We start from the raw sequence: 19908 nt of genomic DNA on the forward strand, positions 1-19908 counted from the left end.
GAAAACTCAAACAACAACTAAATTAGAATCCATAAACAACAACCCCATCCCACCCCGGGTAAACACCACCCACAACTAGTGTCTGCCCACTCTGTGTGTGTGCCCTGCTATCTACCCAAGAGTCCAGGAGGAAGAGGCAGCACCAACCTGTACCACTGCAGGGAACTGGCCTGGACAGAGTCTGTGCTATGCTCCAACTCCTCACACCTGACTACCCGGACCTCACACACACACACACACACAATACCCAAATCCCAATGTTGCTCACTACAAATGCTTAGTATAAGCCACAACGGGTGACTCTCCCTGCTACGGGGGGGGTGGGAATTAAACAATGTTAGCCTTGGTCAAGCTAAGGGGGAAAAGAAGGGGGGGAAGGTACAGTATGAACATCACATTAGCCCCGCCCGTGTCCTGTAGCCTCCCGAGTCTCCATCACCCTGCGATAGAAGGAGCTGAACAGAAAGGAGGAGGGAAGGGGGGGGGGGGATGGGTGGGCAGCCAGAAAAAAGGAGGAGGGGGGTAGGAGAGCAGGCGGTGGGGGCAGGGTCTCAAGTCCGCCAATGGTCACAGCATCGCTCATCCAGTTCAGGTATACATTCACAGCAGCTCTTCAGGCATTGGTGCTCTGAGTCCTGTGTTAATCCACCATCCCCGCGGGGGGATCCGGACCGAGGGGACACCTCTGCAGTGACAGATTGCACCAACAGTCTCGCTTTCTCCTGCTCACGACGTCTTGTGTCCATACTCAAGGTGCCATCTGAGCACACTATCACCCTGGCGCTCCGGGTAGCACAGCGTCGCCTACTGGTCCGGCGCAAGGCAGATTGTATGTTACCCATTTTGGTGGGCATCTCATGGACTCGTCCGTTCTGGGACTCTGGTGTTCAGCCGCCATCACCCAGCTCCAGACAATCCCATACCGTCTCAGGTGGCTGAAGAAAGTGAGAGCGGCCTGCATGGAGAACCTTCAATTTAGCTGGGAATAGTAACATATAGGTATACCCAGATTCTTTCAATTTGCGCTTAACACCCATGAAGGACTGTCTTTGGAGCTGCACCTCCAAAGTGTAATCAGCAAAAAATAAGATTATGTGGTTCTCGTTGGAAGGGTCTCCATATTTGCGCACCTCTTGGAGGATTATGTCCCGGTCCCTGTTGTTGAAAATCTTGCTGATGATCGCTTGAGGAGGTGCACCTGACGTCGGCGGAGTGGCCAGCGCCCTGTGTGCACGTTCCACCACAAATACGGCTGACAGGGAGGCGTTAGATAGCGCTTTTTTAATCCCGTCCTCCAAGAAGGCCTCTTGGTTCGTACCCTCTGCCCCTTTGGGGAAACCCACCACACGGAGGTTGGACCTACGCGCTCTTCGTTCTGCATCCTCAACTCTCAATTCCAGTCTGCGTGTTTCAGCCTCCAGAGCGGCCACCTAGGTCTTTAGGGTGTCAATGTCAGCCTGCATGGAGGTCACTTGTTGTTCAGTCTCCACTGAACGTTCAGCTACCACTCTCAAATCCGCTCTCAGCAAGTTCACGTCAACCACCATGGCGGCAATTTGAGACTTTACTGCCTGTCCTGAGGCCTCAATGGCGTCCATGATTTGCATGCCAGTGGGTAAGCTTCCTTTGTTCAAGGGACACGGGGTTCTAGTGGCAGAGATCCACCCATAGTCTGCGCTGTATATTGGTCCATCCGGGTTTGCTGCATTCCTTTCCCTGCTTTGTCCTTGCACACGGTGTACACTGCACGTTAGAACCGCTTCCACCACTCACCTAGGGCACTGAAGGTCCCAGTGTGTGCAACAGGGCCAACTCACAATCTCACGTTCTTACCAGCCACAGAAGCAACGCGAAAAAGGGCCCAGCACTATCCAGAAGGCTCAGGCCGGCTTCTCACATAGGCCTCGGCAGCACACCATGGCTGTGCGCCAAAACCACACCACTGGCGATTGGTCCGCAACAAGGAGATCCACAATGTCCAGCGTCGTATTGTCTCAGGGGGCACCTGGCCAAGTGTCCCAGCATCCGCTCCATTCGTCCGTCCGTCCCCGGTGTAGAGACAAAGCAGCCGGGGGGGTAGGGTATGGGAATCCGTTTCCCACAGGCGCTGATCGGTTCAGGCCAAATCGCCACCCCCGGTGCGCCCCTCACCAAGCCCCCCAGGTGGCACCACTTGACTCCTCCAGCCACAAGTTTACTGGCCGGCCTAATGATGGCTGCCACGTTAGGATCAGGCAGTCACATAGAGCTTGACTAGCTGGGAGGGAGGGGGTTTGCAGCACCTCAAACAGCCCCCATCAGCGCAACACCGCCGAGCACCCCCTCCTCTTCTCCGATGGTCTGTTTGCGCCGCAGGGTCTCACCATGACTGGAGCCTCACACGTTCCAAGGAGGCCACCAGGCCCCAAGACCGCAGCAGGTCCAGTCCGCTCCCTGTGATGGGCAGGACATATGGGGGGGGGGCCTTTCCTAGTGCGTCCGAGCGGCCATCTTGCCGTCCACACCCCCCTCAATTTGACCTTTAATGTTTTGTAACATAATGTCACAATGTTTAGATACAATACCTTGGATAGCTTTAAAGAAATTAAATGAAATTAAAATATAAAGATTTAATGCAAAAACTGAGGTGCACAATAAATAAATGTTCTAGTTTCTAGAAGTAATAATATAGAAATAGGTGCAGCAGCTTAAACCTACTATCAGCGCTAATATCAAGCGCTCAACTAAGCACAGTTCGTATGAGTGCTGAGACAACACTTATAAAGTGGCGTCAGACCAAAGAAATGAAATAAAACAGGATGCCGCCCTTCAAAAAGGAATTCTACCCAAATACAGTGAGTAATATGTCTCTGACTGTCGTCAAAAGTTTGTCGATACTGCACGTAAGCACGGGCTCAGGGAATGTCGACACCTGTGCACCAAAATCTACTCAAATCCTTTTTTAACAGAAGCTCACAGTTGGCGAGACACCATTTGGGGGATTATTCACAGCGGAAACACAAAAACGCTTTTGTGGGTCAGAATCTAATTTCTTAAACATGCTGTCTGCGTCTTAGGTTTAGGAAAGAATCTGGCCAATCATTTGGGTGTTCCTTTCTAAAAAAACAAAATTACAACTGTTAACAGGTTTTGACCTTCCATAAAACATGTTAGTTTTACAATCACACAGGCAGTTTAACATGACCTTCTTATATATTGGACAACCCACCAGACATAACCATGACAACACTACTTCCCTCTGAAACCTAGAAGCACTAAGAAACACCCTTCTTGCACATCGGAGGCATCTAGGATGCTAAACACCTAATGACAACATGACCACCCTTTATACTGATCATACAATTCTGCATTGACCGGTCCTCTCTTTGTCCACACCAGTGATGTTGTCAGTTTTGACATATGTCAAACCTTTCACAAGGGTCACTGCCTGTTCTCACTCTAGAGAACGCATAATATCAGTGACCTCACTACGGCCTACTTACCTCATCAGGAAAAGCAACATGGCACCTACAGATTCCCCAAGGCGGCCCACACAGTAGTAAAAGTATGTACACTCACTATCCAACAAAAGGGTTCCTAGAAGCTTCCCAGTGTGGCCTATCACATTCGGGAGCAGGCACAAAGTCTAACTAACCTCCCGCATCATCAACTCTGCCTTGGCACCATCAAGTAGTCATGCAGGAACATTTCACACAGGTGACAGGGTGAAAGGAACAAGTCATTTCCAGGTGACTCTCAGGGTCACAGGAACCTACCAATACAATTGCAGACTCTACAGTGGACCTCAAACTCTCACCCTAAACACACTGGATAGGGTCTTGCACTGCCACCACCCTTGCAAGTGTCGTGAGGACCCTTTTTGACACCAGAGTTGGGCACCCGTTTTACCTTAGTGCAACAGTTTTTTATTCACATCTTATACACGTTTAATTTGTGTCAGCAAGGCTGCTTTCTAGAGATGGCTTTTCTATGTATTGTATCAGTTTGCTTTTATTCTAGCAAAGCAAGGATCACGCTGCTCATTTAATGAGCCTTTGCACTACATACAATCAGTACTCTTTGTCCAAGGCTATGCAACGCGGTATACGATATGCTAACGTGTGTTCCCGTAGGAAGCCAGCTGCTATCACCAAGACACAGCATTACATCAGAACTGTGGTCCCAATGTGGCATGGGTTATTATATTAACTACACACTGACCCAAGTAGGGTACAGGGCATTCCGGTCACAACAATCCTGAAATGCGCACTGCGTGACATTCAGTTTGGCTGGAACTGATCTTCCAGCTTCCCTAGAGGATTGGCATCTACACGACAGGCTTATTCCTGATACTCTATCCAGGTATGGGGCTGGGGCCAATCCCTTATATCGGGCTAGGCAAAGGGTTACAACCACTATGCTCTCAGATATAGACATAGGGTTAGACAGAAATCACTAGAATATCTAGAAATACATACATCATGGTAAGGTTGTTAATCTTCTTTACCCAGATTGCTATGTTGATTACCTTGCTTTGTTTCATCGGCCTAATTATTGCAGCACGTGCTTCTTGAACTAGATTGCAATTGTTTCAGTGTTTGAAATGAAACTTTATCTTGTGTCTAGCCTTAGCATGTGACTATTTGTTTCCACGACTTCCCTGGGGAATCAGGGTGTCATGTCCAGGGTGCCATAATCATCCTTTACTCTGGTGGGTTTGGAGGAGGCACTGTGAGCTAAGCAGACGTTAGGCAGACAGGTACTAACGGTGTGGTTTGCACTCAGTCTTCACACTCTTCAGTGCTGCCATCCGAAACATGCAGTCCTATTACCAAAGTAGGAACCTCATAACACAGGGTGACTGGATTTCTCTACTGGGAGAATAGACCACTCAGTTTCTGAGATACTCTGCTCACAAACTGTAAACCTCAGGACTGCTTTATCTGCCCTGTGGAGCACCAGATTTCAATACCCCTTCTTCAGCCAAAGGCTTCTACCGCCACATTGTTGTTATCATTAGTGCTGATCCCTCAGTTTGGAAAGTTATCCTACCTACATGTGGGAACCACGCACTGACACATTTGACCTTCAGGGGAACAGGGTCTGCATCCCCTACCCAGGCACTGTTAAGTCCCAGTGGAGAATGCATCTGGATACTGTGCAATCTAGCCTGGCACACTCCAATTTCTAGCAACAACACTGTCTTTAAACAGACAAGCTGGAGACCATCCAGAAACCTATAGAATCCTTTGTAAAAGTACACACAGTCACCATTCACCTTACTCATCTCACTGTATGCCTCAATGCTGAAACACACAAAGTGCACCAAGGAGAAGCCTGACAAGGAAGAATCCTCTGTAGCCTGACTTGGGGGAGAGCTCACAGTGATAACCCCTAACACAAATTTCTAGCACATACCCAGTAACCTACTCGCAGTCCCCTTCCTTTAAAGACGGCAGAACCTCAACAGACTGTCTCTGCAGTCCACCTGACCTTTTTCCCCCTCTTAGTTCTAATTGGTCAATGTCCCTTGTCAGTATCTGGCACTTTGGAACCCACCCCAGTGTGAGTTGTCACTTGGCTGGGCATAGCCACAGCTGCCACACCAGGGACTGGCAACATAGTGCCAATATTAACATACTTCAAACTCTAAGAATAGTCAATTTACCTGTCCTGAGCCTCAGGGTGCACCATTAAACCCATCTTCAGAACATAGGCAGCCCATCACCCCCTCTCTGATCTCATTCACCACCATCTCTCCTCTCTCCTCAGGGGCTATCATTAGATCTACCACCATACTGGGGGCAAGATCCTCAAAGGGTCTCCCACTGCACATGAGAAATCTTGGGACACTTCTCATTCCATGCAGCTCACTTTTTCGGGACATGCAACTTGTTCCCGTGCCATCACTCCAGGAAAACTTTTGGTGTCTACCCCAAACCTAAAGCAAGAACCTTAAAGGGCACCTCTGCACCCCATGGTATTCTGTTACCCCACTGAGCCAACTGAATGAACTTTGCCTGTGCCAACAGCATCAGAATCTCTGAAAAAGAACTGCTCAATTTAAGCTCTTTCACGTTAAACTCACTGTACTAGGCTAATAGTTTTCATTATTCTCCGAGCCATCACCTTCCTCCAAGGCATTAGAGTCCAACCCTCATGTACCAAGTGTTATGTAGACTTTTTTGCCATCCCTCACCCTCAATAGAATGGACTTCTTTATGCAAGTGTAATGTTCAGATTTAAGTGACACACATTTAAGTTTCATCCCCCACTCTGAATGAGGCACTGGCAGAAGCCCATAGCAGTACCTGAATTCCTCTACCAATAACATACTGCTCGAGAAACCACCAATGTTCACCCAGAAATGGTGGTTGTGTTACCAGGAACCAAGCAGTACCATCCTGCTCACTCTGAGGCCCACCCGTAGACCAAAAGTCAGCAGTCTTCCCACAAATACCCACACTGAGCAGACGGGCACAGCACAGTCAAGAAATGCCTGTACTGGAAGCAATCAGAGTTAGGAAGAAAGTGAGGGCTAGGGTAGAATCACAAGTGGCAGCCTGGTCCAACTATGTTCTGCAGTCCTCCGCAATGGCACAACAAAGCAAAAGCTTGCACTGGCAAGTCCAAGACAGGAAACATCTACTCACTGCTAGGCCTATTATCTTGGAGCTCGACAGTTAACAGGCTACGACAAAGCAAGCAGGTGGCAGGTTCATTTCACAGTGAGATCTCTAAGCAAATTAAGGCTTTTTCTGCAGAGATCATTGTGTAACCTGCAGAACACAAGTTCCAAACCTAGAACAAAAGCTCAGTGAGTCATGCACATGCCACACACACATCTGTGTGTGTGTGTATATATCATACAATGCATACATTGTAACACTGTAGGTTTTATCTCCACACCTACACAGTGAACCCCTGCAGGTTTAACCTCCACATCACGAAGGTGACAATTAAGAATTTTTCGTGGCAATACCTACATGTAACAAAATGCTAATACTGACAAATCTAATTCAAACAACACTTTTTTGTATTTTATTTTATGTTCTGTATACCGTTTATTTTATTTTTTACAACAAGTGTGCTTCATATATTTTATTTATCTAATTTTTGTTCATATGCATAGGAGACTTTTTTCTATCAAGTAATAACATTTCCTCTCTAAGAGACAGGTGCTGCTAAAACTTGCTGCAAGTTCCCTCATATGCAAACAATATTAAGCAATGATTTTTTTTTTTTTTTTTACAAAGACATTACCTATTAGGTCTTTCTGAACACATGCAGGAGAGTTAACATATTGGTAGGGATTAAAACCCTACGTTGTGTACAGATCCTCCATATTAATACTGCGTTATAGGTTCACTGAGTGGGGTTAAGTTCAAGTAGGTTATCATAATGTAGTGTGCCTAACTGAATGCATGCATTCTTTTCCAGGTGTCTGGCAAATATATTAGCAATGTTTGCAATTATTGTTGGTCCACTGCATTACCTTAAGTGCATAATCTTTTCCACTTCCAACATCCTGAGCTTCATATACAAAGGCAAATCCACCTAAAAAAAAGAAAAAACAAGACTGTTGAACAAAACATGGCATTATAAATTTGATAAACGTCCTAACCACCACACACAGCAAAACACTACAATCAAATAAACAGTTTAAATCCGTGAATCAAGAATAACAAGTTATCTTTATTGGTTTTCTTCTCCACCCTTCCAGTTCCCAATGCACGAAAGATAGGTTGAAGCTTTTTCATAGCAAATTTTAATTCTGAAAAACAGCTTACTACATTTTGCACTTAGAACCAAGGACTCAACATGAAATAAACCAAAAACAATGCAGAGCAATTCAATTAGAGCCCGACTGCAAAACACTCCCACTCAACTTACCCAACAGAGAACACATAAAACTGCCAGCAGAGTTGCAGCACACCAAACAGCTGAAGACAGTAAAGACAATGTTCCAAAGCCTTACAACATGTAAGAAACCATGTGGTGCACAACCAAAGAGATTAAAAAGCTTGCTGAACACAAGATAACCATCCTGGAACATGAAAACCAATTGCATGTATCTGACATCCATAAATATCCAGGCTGGTGTAAGAATATAGAAGGGGATACCACAAAGAAGGGACTCAAGTGAAGAGAGAAAAATGTTACTTACCTTCGGTAGCAATATTTTTGGTGGATACATAATAGTACAACAGATTTCTCATCATATAATGTATGTCCGCCACATGCTACAAGGGATCTACAAGCTTTTTCTGCAGCAATATCTCTCTAATACCACGAAGTAGCACCATGTTCACTCATAATGTGACCACATCAGGAGATATAAGGTGCCTATGGGCTCACTAGCGTAATTTCACTGAAATGTTTTCACACCCCAATAACATGCGTGGTAAGAAACTAGAGAACCTGTGACATGTACAAGTATATAACATATCTGAATACCTTAGGGTCTTATTAGTCACAAGCTTAACTCATCAGGGGGAAGAGGGTAGGCAGTGATGAATCAGTAGGAAAAATATGTATCCACTAAAAATACTATTTCCTCAGGTAGCACCCTCAACACACAAGATATTGAGATTTTATTTCAACTTTCTTTCCACTGTATCCTATTCACAGTAAATATGTCCCCCCAAATTCAAAATCATCTCCGCTCTTATTCTAATAGCAAATATTGAGTCTCCTCAATGTTGATTTTCCTTTTCACGTCCATAAGGAATTCCTTTTCTAATACAGAGTTAATCATGCAACCAATTTAATTATCTGAGACGGATGCCAACTCACATCAGGATGCCTGTGAGCAACATCCAGTGGAACCAGAGCTATCCAGGTGATCCTAAAGGGTGCAATTAAAATCTCCGCTCACAATATCAAACCGCGATTCATATCCAGTACCCTTTTCCAAAGCTGGTCATAGAAAACTGTAGGATCACTACTGGGGCCATAGCAATTGACTATCATAATCCGCATTAACCCCAATTTAACCCAAAGTATTGTGAAATGGCCCTGTTCATTCACACGTACCAGCAACAGTCAGGGGCAGATTTCTTAACGACAATGGACATGCCTCTAGCATAGGATGAGTGTGAGGATAGAACAATACATAAGGCTCATTTCTTAGCAAAGGTGGAAGTAGCACCAGTGCTGCAATGTCTCCTGCAACAACACAATCTCAATCAGGCATCTGTTTAAGAATGCCAGGACTTGTCGCTTCCTACAAGGATTCATAAGTCCTCTTACATTCCAGGTCAGACACTTCACTGACCTACCTACAGTGGAAGTGTGTATATCCCCAGGAGCATCAGGACAAAGAAGTGAGGGATGGCAATGTCCGTCTTCAAGTTTCTTCAATACAAAAGGGAGAACCAATGCAATTTATCTTGTGAGGCAAATTTTAAATCTGACAATCTCAAAAAAACATCTCCTCGCTAACCCACCCACACAGATGGCCCAAATCTATTAGGACATAGCCCACTTCCACTTATGTGGAACTTTCCTCATCAACAAGGTGAAGGAAAATAGACAATTTAAACCGTATAGTGACAAGTAATTGGGCGTAACCACGGAAAACTCAAGAGACAATAACGGGATCCCATCTGATTAGTATCGATGGGGGCAATGAAGTCAGGATAAACACCATTCCTGTTCAAACATGTGGCACAAGCACATTAGGAGTCATGAATGAGAATGTGGATTCCGGATGATCCAGGAGTTTCGATTCCTTAACAAACAAACAGGAAGACCTCTGAGAACAGCAGTTTCTAGATTACTCTCCTGCTCAGGCAGTCGGTTATTAACTTAGCCTCCGAAAAGCTTTTATTCAGGAAAGGCAACTGTTGCCACCTGATGGAACCAGAGAGCATGCCTTTAGTGTACATATTTCTAAAACCGGTTGCTGTGATGCTTGAATTTGACCTGTATGGTTGCAGATAATTTCACATGGTCTCCTTCCCACACATTTAATACATTTGAGATTTCTGTGCCGTCCAACCTCTTAAATACTATAAATATGGCTGAATTTAGTAGTCTTGTGCCATGCCATAATGTTAAGTCTTGCGTCAGTCTACTCCACCATCCTATCCAGAGAAGGACTTAACTGTAGCAATGCAAAACCATCCATCATGTGAAGGATCATTTTGGGGATGAGAGTGCCATACATTAGTCCCTGAAGCTTCCTCTAGTCTAACTGATGCAACTCAAGGTGAAATGCTGCTTTGCCACCATCTACAAAGAGCCAGTCATTTTTACTGACTAGCTGAGCGGGCATTAACACAGATCAGTCATCCTCAACCCGCCCTCATACAGCAATTGTGTACACTTGTCAAGTTTAATTTGTGTGGGTTAGTACAAGAATGTACTCAAGTATCCTATCAAAGAATCAGAGAGCACTCATACAGGACGTGTTAAGGAACACATAGGAGCTTGGAAAGCATAATGATTTTATACATTGCCATTCTTTCCAAGATAGTAATATTCATTTTATTGCAACCCAAAAGGTCTCAATTGAGTGTCTCTAGCCAGGAGTGTGAGGAGTATATTAAGTTCCCAGCACTGCTTTTAAAGAAGGGTGATGTGGATGCCAAGGTACTCAAAGCTAATGAGATTGAGGGCACACTTTGGTTTGCTAGTTAGTCGCATTATGATTAGTTTTACTCAGGTAAAAAACAGTCTATGACCTTTCTGTATAGCCAAAGGAATTCCATCAACCTCTGCTAGGAAGAGGAACACATCCACATGCAGGAACATGCAGTCTTCTATATGCCCATCACATTGAAAGCCCTGCAACAAACCATTTCACCTAATCCAGGTTGCATGTGGTGGTACTGCTAGAGTAATTAATAGAGAAAGCATCCCTTTCCTGCCTTGTGCCTCTTTCGTCAAGGAAGGGAGTTGATAATACCCCCGATAACTAGGACTTGACCTTGTGGTCATTATAAAGGTCTGAAAGCAGGATGGAAAGCAACAGTCACAAAAGTCGCAAAAGATTTTTTGAAGGTATGTTGTTGCAGAGGTGTAGATTTAGATTTTCGGCAAAAGTAGGCCTAAAAATCTAGCAAGCTTATGAATTTCAGATTAATGACCAATAAACATATCTGCTCATCCGAAAATCTGCAGAGCAACTGTAAATTCACGCTTGCTAGCCCCCCTTTTTACCTCCTTGGAAATGCTTTCCTTCATGCTTTGGTATGGAATACATCTCAACCATTTCCAGCCTGTGATGAGATTCAAGAGGAGTTGATGAATACCTTTAAGCATGTAAGTTCACAGGTGTGCACAGACTCACAGGGCATTCCAACTTCTAAATACAGCTTCCCGCCCATTTGCAGCCCCTGCATGTAGACTTGCTGGAAGGTGGCCAAAATCAAAGCATAGCTAAAATCCAAACTCAGAAATTATATCACCACTGGTGTAATCAGATCTTTAATCAAATGAGAAAGCTGCTATAATTTGACCTGGATTTATATTTTTTGTTACAGTATAAGTAGATTTTTGAAGCATCCCGGTCCCTGGGACAAGTAGATATTTTCTAAAATCCTGCATGCATCTTCTTTACTTGAACTTGGTCTTTCAGGAGGCTGAGGTTAAAGGAACTGTACTTACTAAATTCAATATAGCAATGATTACCCAAAATTAGGGAAACATTCTATACATTGTGAAAGAGTAAATATTGCTTTTTAATGTAAATATGAAAAACCTCGCCAAAGTTCTAGCCAATAGACTAAAATGTTAATACATCCCTTGATCCGACCCTTGCAAGCTGATTTTGTTGCTGGTACATATTACAACATCCCTAAACGCTGAAAATATTTAACTCTGTGAAATGGAGCTACTTATACTGAATAATGAATAACATTGGCGCTGGATCCACTGACAAAGTCAGGCGGCTTACAAGCACCCGCTGAAGCACACAGGGAGGGGAGAGATGGACACATGCCTGGACAGAATGTGGATGTTTTTATTTGGGGTTGAGCAACAGATGCTTCTTTGGGAAGGGAGAGTGATGGGGAGAGCGAAGTATAGGGAGGGGGTGTTAGGGGGTGAGGGTTATGTTTACAGTTTATACCTTTTCTTTTATGTTTACATATTGTTGTTGCTGGAAAAACTCAAACATGCAGAAGGGTCCATACCAACACCTACTGAATGTCACTCGGCCACTCCCACCGGTTCAGGGATGCAGGTTCACCTTCACAAATGGGGTTTCTGTCAATTATGGCGTGGAATATGAATGAGCTCCTGGACTGGATGAAGAGGGGGGCTGTGCTTCAATTCACTCAAAGCCAATGCCCGACCATTTTGACGCTCCAGGAAAACTCAACTGCAGGGTCAGAACTGCCAATTTCTGGCACCTAGCAAGTACAACAGAGTATTCTATGGGGGTTACGCCAGAGGATCACTGGAGGTGGCGATCCTTTTGCACAAAACGCTGCCACCAGTGGTAACTAAAGTCATGAGAAACACCCAAGGCAGATATGTAATTCTAGAAGGAACTATGGAAGGCACCCCTTATAATTTGGTCTGTTTACGTTGCCCCAACCATGCAGCACTCCAAACTGCATAACCTTGGGGAGTTAAACAGCACCCTCCAGCGGGAGTGACAGTTACAGGGGGTGACTTTAATGACATTTTAGACAACCGGAACTGCTGCAGACCAGCTGGTGGCCCTCCAAGACAGGGAAGGGAGTTAGCAGGACTAAGTGACTCTTGGAGAATCTGGAACCCTGACATGCGAGAACATAAACATACCTCAATGGAGCAAGGTTCACTGTACCATACAGGGTACCTCCTCCTACTAGCCTCCGATATCCTACACAGTACGGGGGCACAGATCCTTCCCCACAGGGTCACATACTGTGCCCCAGGGACTCTTCATCTTGGGGCACCTGCAACAGGAGTCCGCCCTGTGTGGTAGTTTAACACACACGACTTCTACTGACGAACACTGTACCGAACACTTGGCCAAAGAGCTGTGTGTGCTCCTCAACTTTAAAGGCAACTTGCACTCACCAGGGACACTGTGGGGGCATACAAGCCTACAATGAGGGGCGTCACTCCTGGGTCAAAGGACAGGACAGTGAGCGTATAGCTAAAAACCATCTTGGACCGTAATACTGGGAAGACATCATGCCAGAATGAGTTCCAAGTGGAACACTATCAGCAACTAAGGCCAGCAATTCTACCTTGCATTCTTGACTTATCCACAGAGGCAATTGAAAAGGGCCAATTTCCAGGGAATATAGACCTGACAACCCTGGTTGTTCTGCCTAAAGCCAGGATAACCACCGCTCAACTGTGCCTCATATAGGCCCATTTCCCTCATCAATACAGAAGTTAAAATTTATACTAAACTCCTTGCTACAAGTAATACCCCCAGCTGGTCCATCCAGACCAATGTGGTTTCATACCTTGCCTGAGCACACAACATTGTATTTGGCGGGTACACCTGGCACTGGCGCGAATCGAGTCTCTTGGAGGATCCACAGCTATGTTGTTGATTGACTTTGAAAAAGCATTTGACTTGATCCACAGGGTCTTCCTTGAGACAGTTTTCAAAATGGGATCTGGGGAAAAATTCTGAGCTTATGTTCAGGTTCTATATGCCTTCCCACAAGCCCAAGTACGCATAAATGGGGTTTCATCTCACAGGTTTACGATTTTGCAGGAACGAGGCAGGGTTGCTCCTTATTGCTTCTCCTCTTTGCACTGGCCATCGAACCACTTGCGGTTTGTATCTGCTGCTATGTCCAAATATAGGGCTTTGACTGTGATTTGGCGACAGAGGATCGGTTCGCTCTAAACGCGATGTCCAGCTATTTGTCGCACGTCCAGTCAGAGCCCCCTCATTCCCCCCCCCTCACACCCCAACCCCCTATTCTAGAGATCTGTGGAGTGGCTTCAGGCCTGATGGTCAACTAGCACAAATCTCTCCTGGTCCCCATAACTGGAGACCATCAGAATGAATTCTGGCACCCCAGGATCCCCATATGCCGACTCTTGTACCTGGGAGTTCATATTTCTTGGGAGTCGAACCAGACATGGAGCCTCAATCTACGACCAGTAGTGCAGAAGACTAGAGCGGACATGGTCTGCTGGGAAAAACTCCCTCTTAACCTTCTAGGCAGGATCTCACTCTTTAAAATGATGGTGCGTCCCGTGTCCTCTATGCCCTGCAGAATTATCCACATCACATTCCACAATCCTGGTTCATGTCATTGGCAGCAATGGGGTGACAGTTATTTGGGCAAAGAAACTCACAGGTAGCCCCGGGTAAATGTGTACACACTGTACATGCTTGAGGGCTAGGGATCGCTGATGTGTGCCTTTACTACTGGGACATCCAGCTCCTGACCATTAACTGGATGAACAAAGGGTTAGGAGAACCGATGTTGCGGAATGAGCAGGACTTTGTCGACTTTAATGGCATAATCAGTATTCTATAGAGCACTTCAATTCCAAATGCTCTTCCGGAACCAACCCAAGTGGTATTCTGGATGTGGAGGATGGACATGCGCTGGATATGTTGGTACGGTAAGCTGACACTGCAGACACCCCTATGGGAGGGCAGATGGTTAGCCCAAGTAGTGCTGGGATAACATTGGGATCTCGCATATGGCATATATATATTGGACCAGACCCACGTCAAATCATTCCAGGCCCTCCACAAAATATTCTATATGCCAACCTCCCAGTTATTCAGCTACTCACAAACACAACACGCACTTCGCACGCACTGGGAAGATCTTTAAGACATCTCAGAATACAGCCTACTAGAAGAAAGGCTGCTCATGGGTCAGGAAAAGAACTCATAATTGTACAAAACCCTATTAGCACATTCACCAGACCTGCTGATCCCTCTTAAGGTGAAATGGGAGGAGCTAGAATGAGCTCATTGGCGGAAGGCATTTATGGCACCACGGACAATGGCCATATTGACAAAGCTCTCCCTTATATAATTCAAATACTTACACTAGACGTACCTTACGCCTCACCGTTTTTGGAAGGTCCGAGTCCAGGCACTGACTGCATGCACCAGAAGTTTTTATATGGTGTGGTCCTACCCAATCATCTTCAGGTACTGAAAAAACATCATTTCCAACCTATCACAAGTAGTGGGAACACAAACAGAGCTGCATCCAAAGATTGCACTACTGGGCATCTTGGACTAAATGGGTGGCCCACAGCAGAACAGGACTTTAGTGAGCTGAGGTACATTCTTAGCAAAAAAAGAACAAATAATGGAACAATGGGACTCTCCATCAGCCCACTCTGGCAGGCTTGGATGGAAGGCATAGACTGGTGTGCCAAGATGGAGGAAACTGTATACACTCAGAGAGGATGCCTAATAAGTATGAGAAAGTATGGTGGATTTACCATGGCTTGGGAGGGTGAGAAAAATGTACCTCCCCCACTGTTCTCAGCTACTGGGTACAGAGGAAAGAGAGAGATGGGTAGTGTAAAACAGAATATGTATCTATTAGCTGTATGAACCAAAATTACTAAAATGTTCTTGATCTACTATCTGTGTCCTTAACAGAAGTGAAACTTCCTGTTACCATACCTAGGACGTTTTTCAACCATTTCAGTCTTCTTACTAGCAACTTAAGATGGTGACCACTGCATATTCCCACCATGCCCTCTTGTATCAAGACATAACTCTCCTTCACAAAGATATCTTGGAATCATAATCAGCAACAAAGAAGAACTGGTACCAGGGCTTTGATGAATGTGACCATAAGCTTGAGATTCTTCCATAATCTATATGGCTTGTGGAACATAAAAATACAACAGACAATTACATCAAAATAAACAGGTTTGTATTTAGGTATATATTTTACATCTTTATGAAGAGCTACTCGTCCAAACAATGTTAGACCAGATTACTGTGTTACAAAAACAGAAATGCGAAGCATCCCTTACAGTAGATCTGAACCGAAACAATCAAGTAAAACAAGCGGAGGAGAGTCCTTCTGCAAAAGGGATTAGTACAGGCCACAAGGGACAGTGAGTAATCTGACTACAGAAGCACTGGAGCGGCAATCACTAATATAATAAAGAAACCAAGTCAAGCTGTGAAAAGTGTAGACAAATAAGTAAGTACAGTCTAATCAGGTTTTTGTAGGACTCTACATAAAAAGCATTGCAGTGAGCAGAGCAAGTAGTTCTTTAAAGTTGGTGAATAACGTCTAGGGAATTGTGAACATTTTTGTAGAACATTTGATAAACTGGCTGTCAGGAGTGAAGCTCTGGTTTAGGGCACCATCTTGACACATGCTATTACTTTGTATTTATTCAGGCTAAACTGGTTTTGGTTTATCACATTATTTAGCTTAAAATAAAACTACAATATAGGTTCCGTGAGTAGTCATGCGATGGTGTAGAAAATTAATTGAAGCGATCTTCACTCCTACAGTAGTAAATAGTTGTTGAAAGAAATACAATCACTTGGAACCAGTGCTGTAGGAATGTATATTTTAAATAGGTTACTTCTAAAACTACTAGTGCAAGGGAGTATTTTGATAAGCAATACAAAGTAACTTTCTTTATCACTACCACTCCCAAAGTGATTGTTTCAAGGCTTCTTTGGACAAAGTGAAGGTCCATAGCCACATGATGGTCTTCAGCTGCAACTGGAAATGGAAGGCGGTTGTAAGCTCAGGGAGATCCAGACTGGGGGAACAGTGCATGACTGCTCTTGCTACGAGTGAAGAAGAGGGTTTGAGCATGTCAAGGCATGTACAAAACAGCTGAGTAATAACATTATGGATGAGGAAATTGCTACACACATGAGCACTGCTTAAGACAGCATTATCTAGATTGCCAGCACACAACAATTATGAAATAATCTAGCTTCCACTTTCAGCTCTACCTCCTATCACTCCCACCACATGAAACACCCATACTTGTGGGCATATATCCACCACTGCCAGGGTGTCGCTCCAGTATTTATGGTCAGCAACCAATAGCTGTATATTCAGAGGCACGGAATGCCCTGTGACAACAGGCACCACTCCAAGTCCTATACATTCAGCCATCAAAACATTCTCGCTTTTACCATTTCACTTCACACACATACACACACACACACACACAACCCCTTCCCCTCCCCCTCCCCCTCCCCAGTAAGGTACCAACGGCTCACAGTGCTGTCTGCCATCGCGGATGAGATCCATGCCCATCTTGTGTGTTATGTACCATAGAAATTCAGCAGTTAAAGTTATGCTTATGTTAAGAACTTAACACTCATAGCCTAAAGTTACTTAACAACACAAGTTATAGTTTCTTCAGATAACTATAACTGATGAATTTCTATGGTTTTGTGTGGGTAAAATGTGAACCTTACTATAACATCCCTGTAACCTTGGGTTTTTTTTCCAGTGAATTTCCATGTTTTTTTTGTTTTGTTTTTTAAACGTAAAACAATATATGAATACTGTACGTTAACACAACCACTGCCATGCATGGCCTTTGGCCGTGCACAGCAGGGGTTGCCGCAGGAATGGAGTATGGTGTGTGAGATTTTTTTTTCCCCATTGGGCTTCAGATCCGCATACCTACATAATTATATTTCTTTAAAACCTTCAAAACTACTCAACGGATTTTCACCAAGTCACAAAAAACACACTTTCTGGACCAAGATCTAGCGTTCTTCCAAATTTGGTGTAATAACGTTTAGCAGTTCGGGCTGTGGTCATGTCTAAAATCCCTAAGGGGAATTGCATGGGAAAACATGTTTTGGGACCACCACCCCTCTGCCTTTTTTCTCAGTCCCTGCTTGACTAATCATCCAGAAACTTTCCACTCTACAGCTGAACTGTGCGGCAAACTAGTTTTGAAAATGTTGTGAAGATTCGTCATACAACGCCAAAATTATAGGCAACACAAAAAATGCTTTTCGGACGGAAACTAGGTCCTAACTATAACCAGGGCCACTGGAATTATGCGACTGTGGCAATTTTCACATAATTACAGATTTGCTGCATTTACCACATAATCCATCATCCGTCACATAATCTTCAGATTTTAACAAAAAAAATTGTTTCTACCACAAATGGTTCAAAAGTTACTAAAAGTGCAGCGACACTTGTTGCTGCGTAGTGGAAGGCCTTTTGCAAAACTGGACTGGTCCGTTTTTGTTGCTTATTGCTACATTTGGGTACTAAAATGGTATGAATGAGGCGCAACCAATGCCCAGACAGTGTTATCAGGTTTAAAAATATTATGAAAATGTGTGCCACATTAAGCCACTTAATTTGCCTTTTCCTGCAACTTAAGTTACTAAACCCTGCCACATAATTTGGCCCTCTTATGCTGCATAATTCCAGTGGCCCTGACTATAACTACCTACATGCTATCGCTGGTAGGAAACGTATATTACCTAGCGGTGGTCGCCACTAGGTAGTTGTAGTTAGGACCATTTTTCCATTAAAAAAGTTTTTTTTTATTTTATTTTTTTACTTGCCTATATTTTTGCTACCATATCAGGAATTTTCACTAACTTTACATAAAAAAACGTGTACCGGTGATTCTTGTTGCACATTGGAAGTTTCAGGGTGATCCGTCAAGTGAAGGCTGAGGAAAAAGGGGTAGGGGTAAAAAAAAAAAACTAAATTAAAATTTTAAAAAAAGAAGAGCTCCCTTTGTTAATTCCCAAAGGAGTTTTAAACATGAAAAACAGCCCAAACTGCTGGACGGAATTACGCCAAATTTGGTAGAAAGCTAGATTTTGTTCCATAGATTGTGCTGTTGGTTATTTGGTGTAAATCCGTTCTCTAGTTTGAGATAGTAAAGGGAAAATACGTTTGTATCTCTAGGGCCGCGGATCCTCCCCAACGACTTTGCAAATATTAAGAGCTTGTGCAGAGAGCTGCGGAGCTCTGTTTGGCTGCCAACACATCAAATCAGGAAGTGTTGACAACCAACCTGGGACTCAACTTCAACTAAGTCCCAGGAAAAAATAAAAAATAAAAAGTGAGGAAGAAAAAAAATAAAAGGGCCAGGGTAGGTACACCTTGACCCCTTAGTTTGGTGCTGTGGTCCAAGAGGGACCATGCCAAGGCAAAAAAGCACTTTATTCATTTGCATTTTGCATGAATTCAGGATATCGCAAAATCATGGCAAAAATCTAAAAAAAAAAAAAAATAATAATTTTTAAAAAAGCATGGTCTCCTGTGCTTGTTTTCAAGGAGGGAACACGGGCCCCCCTCCTAAGGCATTTTGATGCCAGAGGACTTCCACTTCCCGATGGCTTATTTATAATGAATGCGGGGGCGCACGCCACCCCCTGCACCGTAGGGGACTGCTACCTCCCCAGGGCTTTGATCAAATATAATGTGGCCCTCCCAGCCCCCCCACATAGCCCCGGGGACCACCACCACCTCCATGGGGCTATTTTACGTTGGAAGGGGGCCGCGCCCCCCCCCCCCCCCAGGGCCGGCTCCTGCTATGTCCTGAGGTGCCTAGCCCCGGGACATAGCTGTTTGCTCTGACTCAGTCGGAGCTTGACAGCTCCAGCCAAGTCAGAGCAAACACTTCACTTTCTGCAAGTGAAAACTGTCAAACAGCTCTCACCTGAAGAAAGTGAGGTTGTCATCTGTTTCCCTGCACACAAATACGAGTGTAGGGAAACAGATGATAACATTGCTTACGCAAGCAGGGAGCTGCTATTTAAAGCAGTTCCCTGCTTGTGGGAGCAATCTCAGCTACCGCAGAAAGTGGGGAGCCAGATAGGACTGTGGGGGCCTTCAGGTTGCCCCCGCGGTTCTGCCACACTTTCTCTCTCTTCCATCAATGTCTCTCCATACCATGACTTCAAAGAGTCAGACTAGCAAGAAGTTTGGTAAGAATGTTATAGTTACGTTCGCATGCAGAGCAGAACAGACTCACTTCTGGCCTAATGGTCAAGGTCTTGTGCTGTCACTC

General features: G+C 44.5%; 1 protein-coding gene across 1 annotated transcript in view; it reads right to left on the minus strand.

Moving 5' to 3' along the window:
• The window catches only part of GAK (cyclin G associated kinase), a 1188967-nt gene that overhangs the window by 1097572 nt on the left and 71487 nt on the right, over positions 1–19908 (minus strand). The window contains exon 2 of the mRNA XM_069236701.1: positions 7475–7536. Within this exon, the coding sequence (XP_069092802.1) occupies positions 7475–7536 (62 nt within the window). The remainder of the gene's footprint in view (positions 1–7474; positions 7537–19908) is intronic.

The sequence above is a fragment of the Pleurodeles waltl genome, chromosome 1_2 (assembly GCF_031143425.1).
Source record: "Pleurodeles waltl isolate 20211129_DDA chromosome 1_2, aPleWal1.hap1.20221129, whole genome shotgun sequence".
NCBI classification, from domain to species: domain Eukaryota; kingdom Metazoa; phylum Chordata; class Amphibia; order Caudata; family Salamandridae; genus Pleurodeles; species Pleurodeles waltl.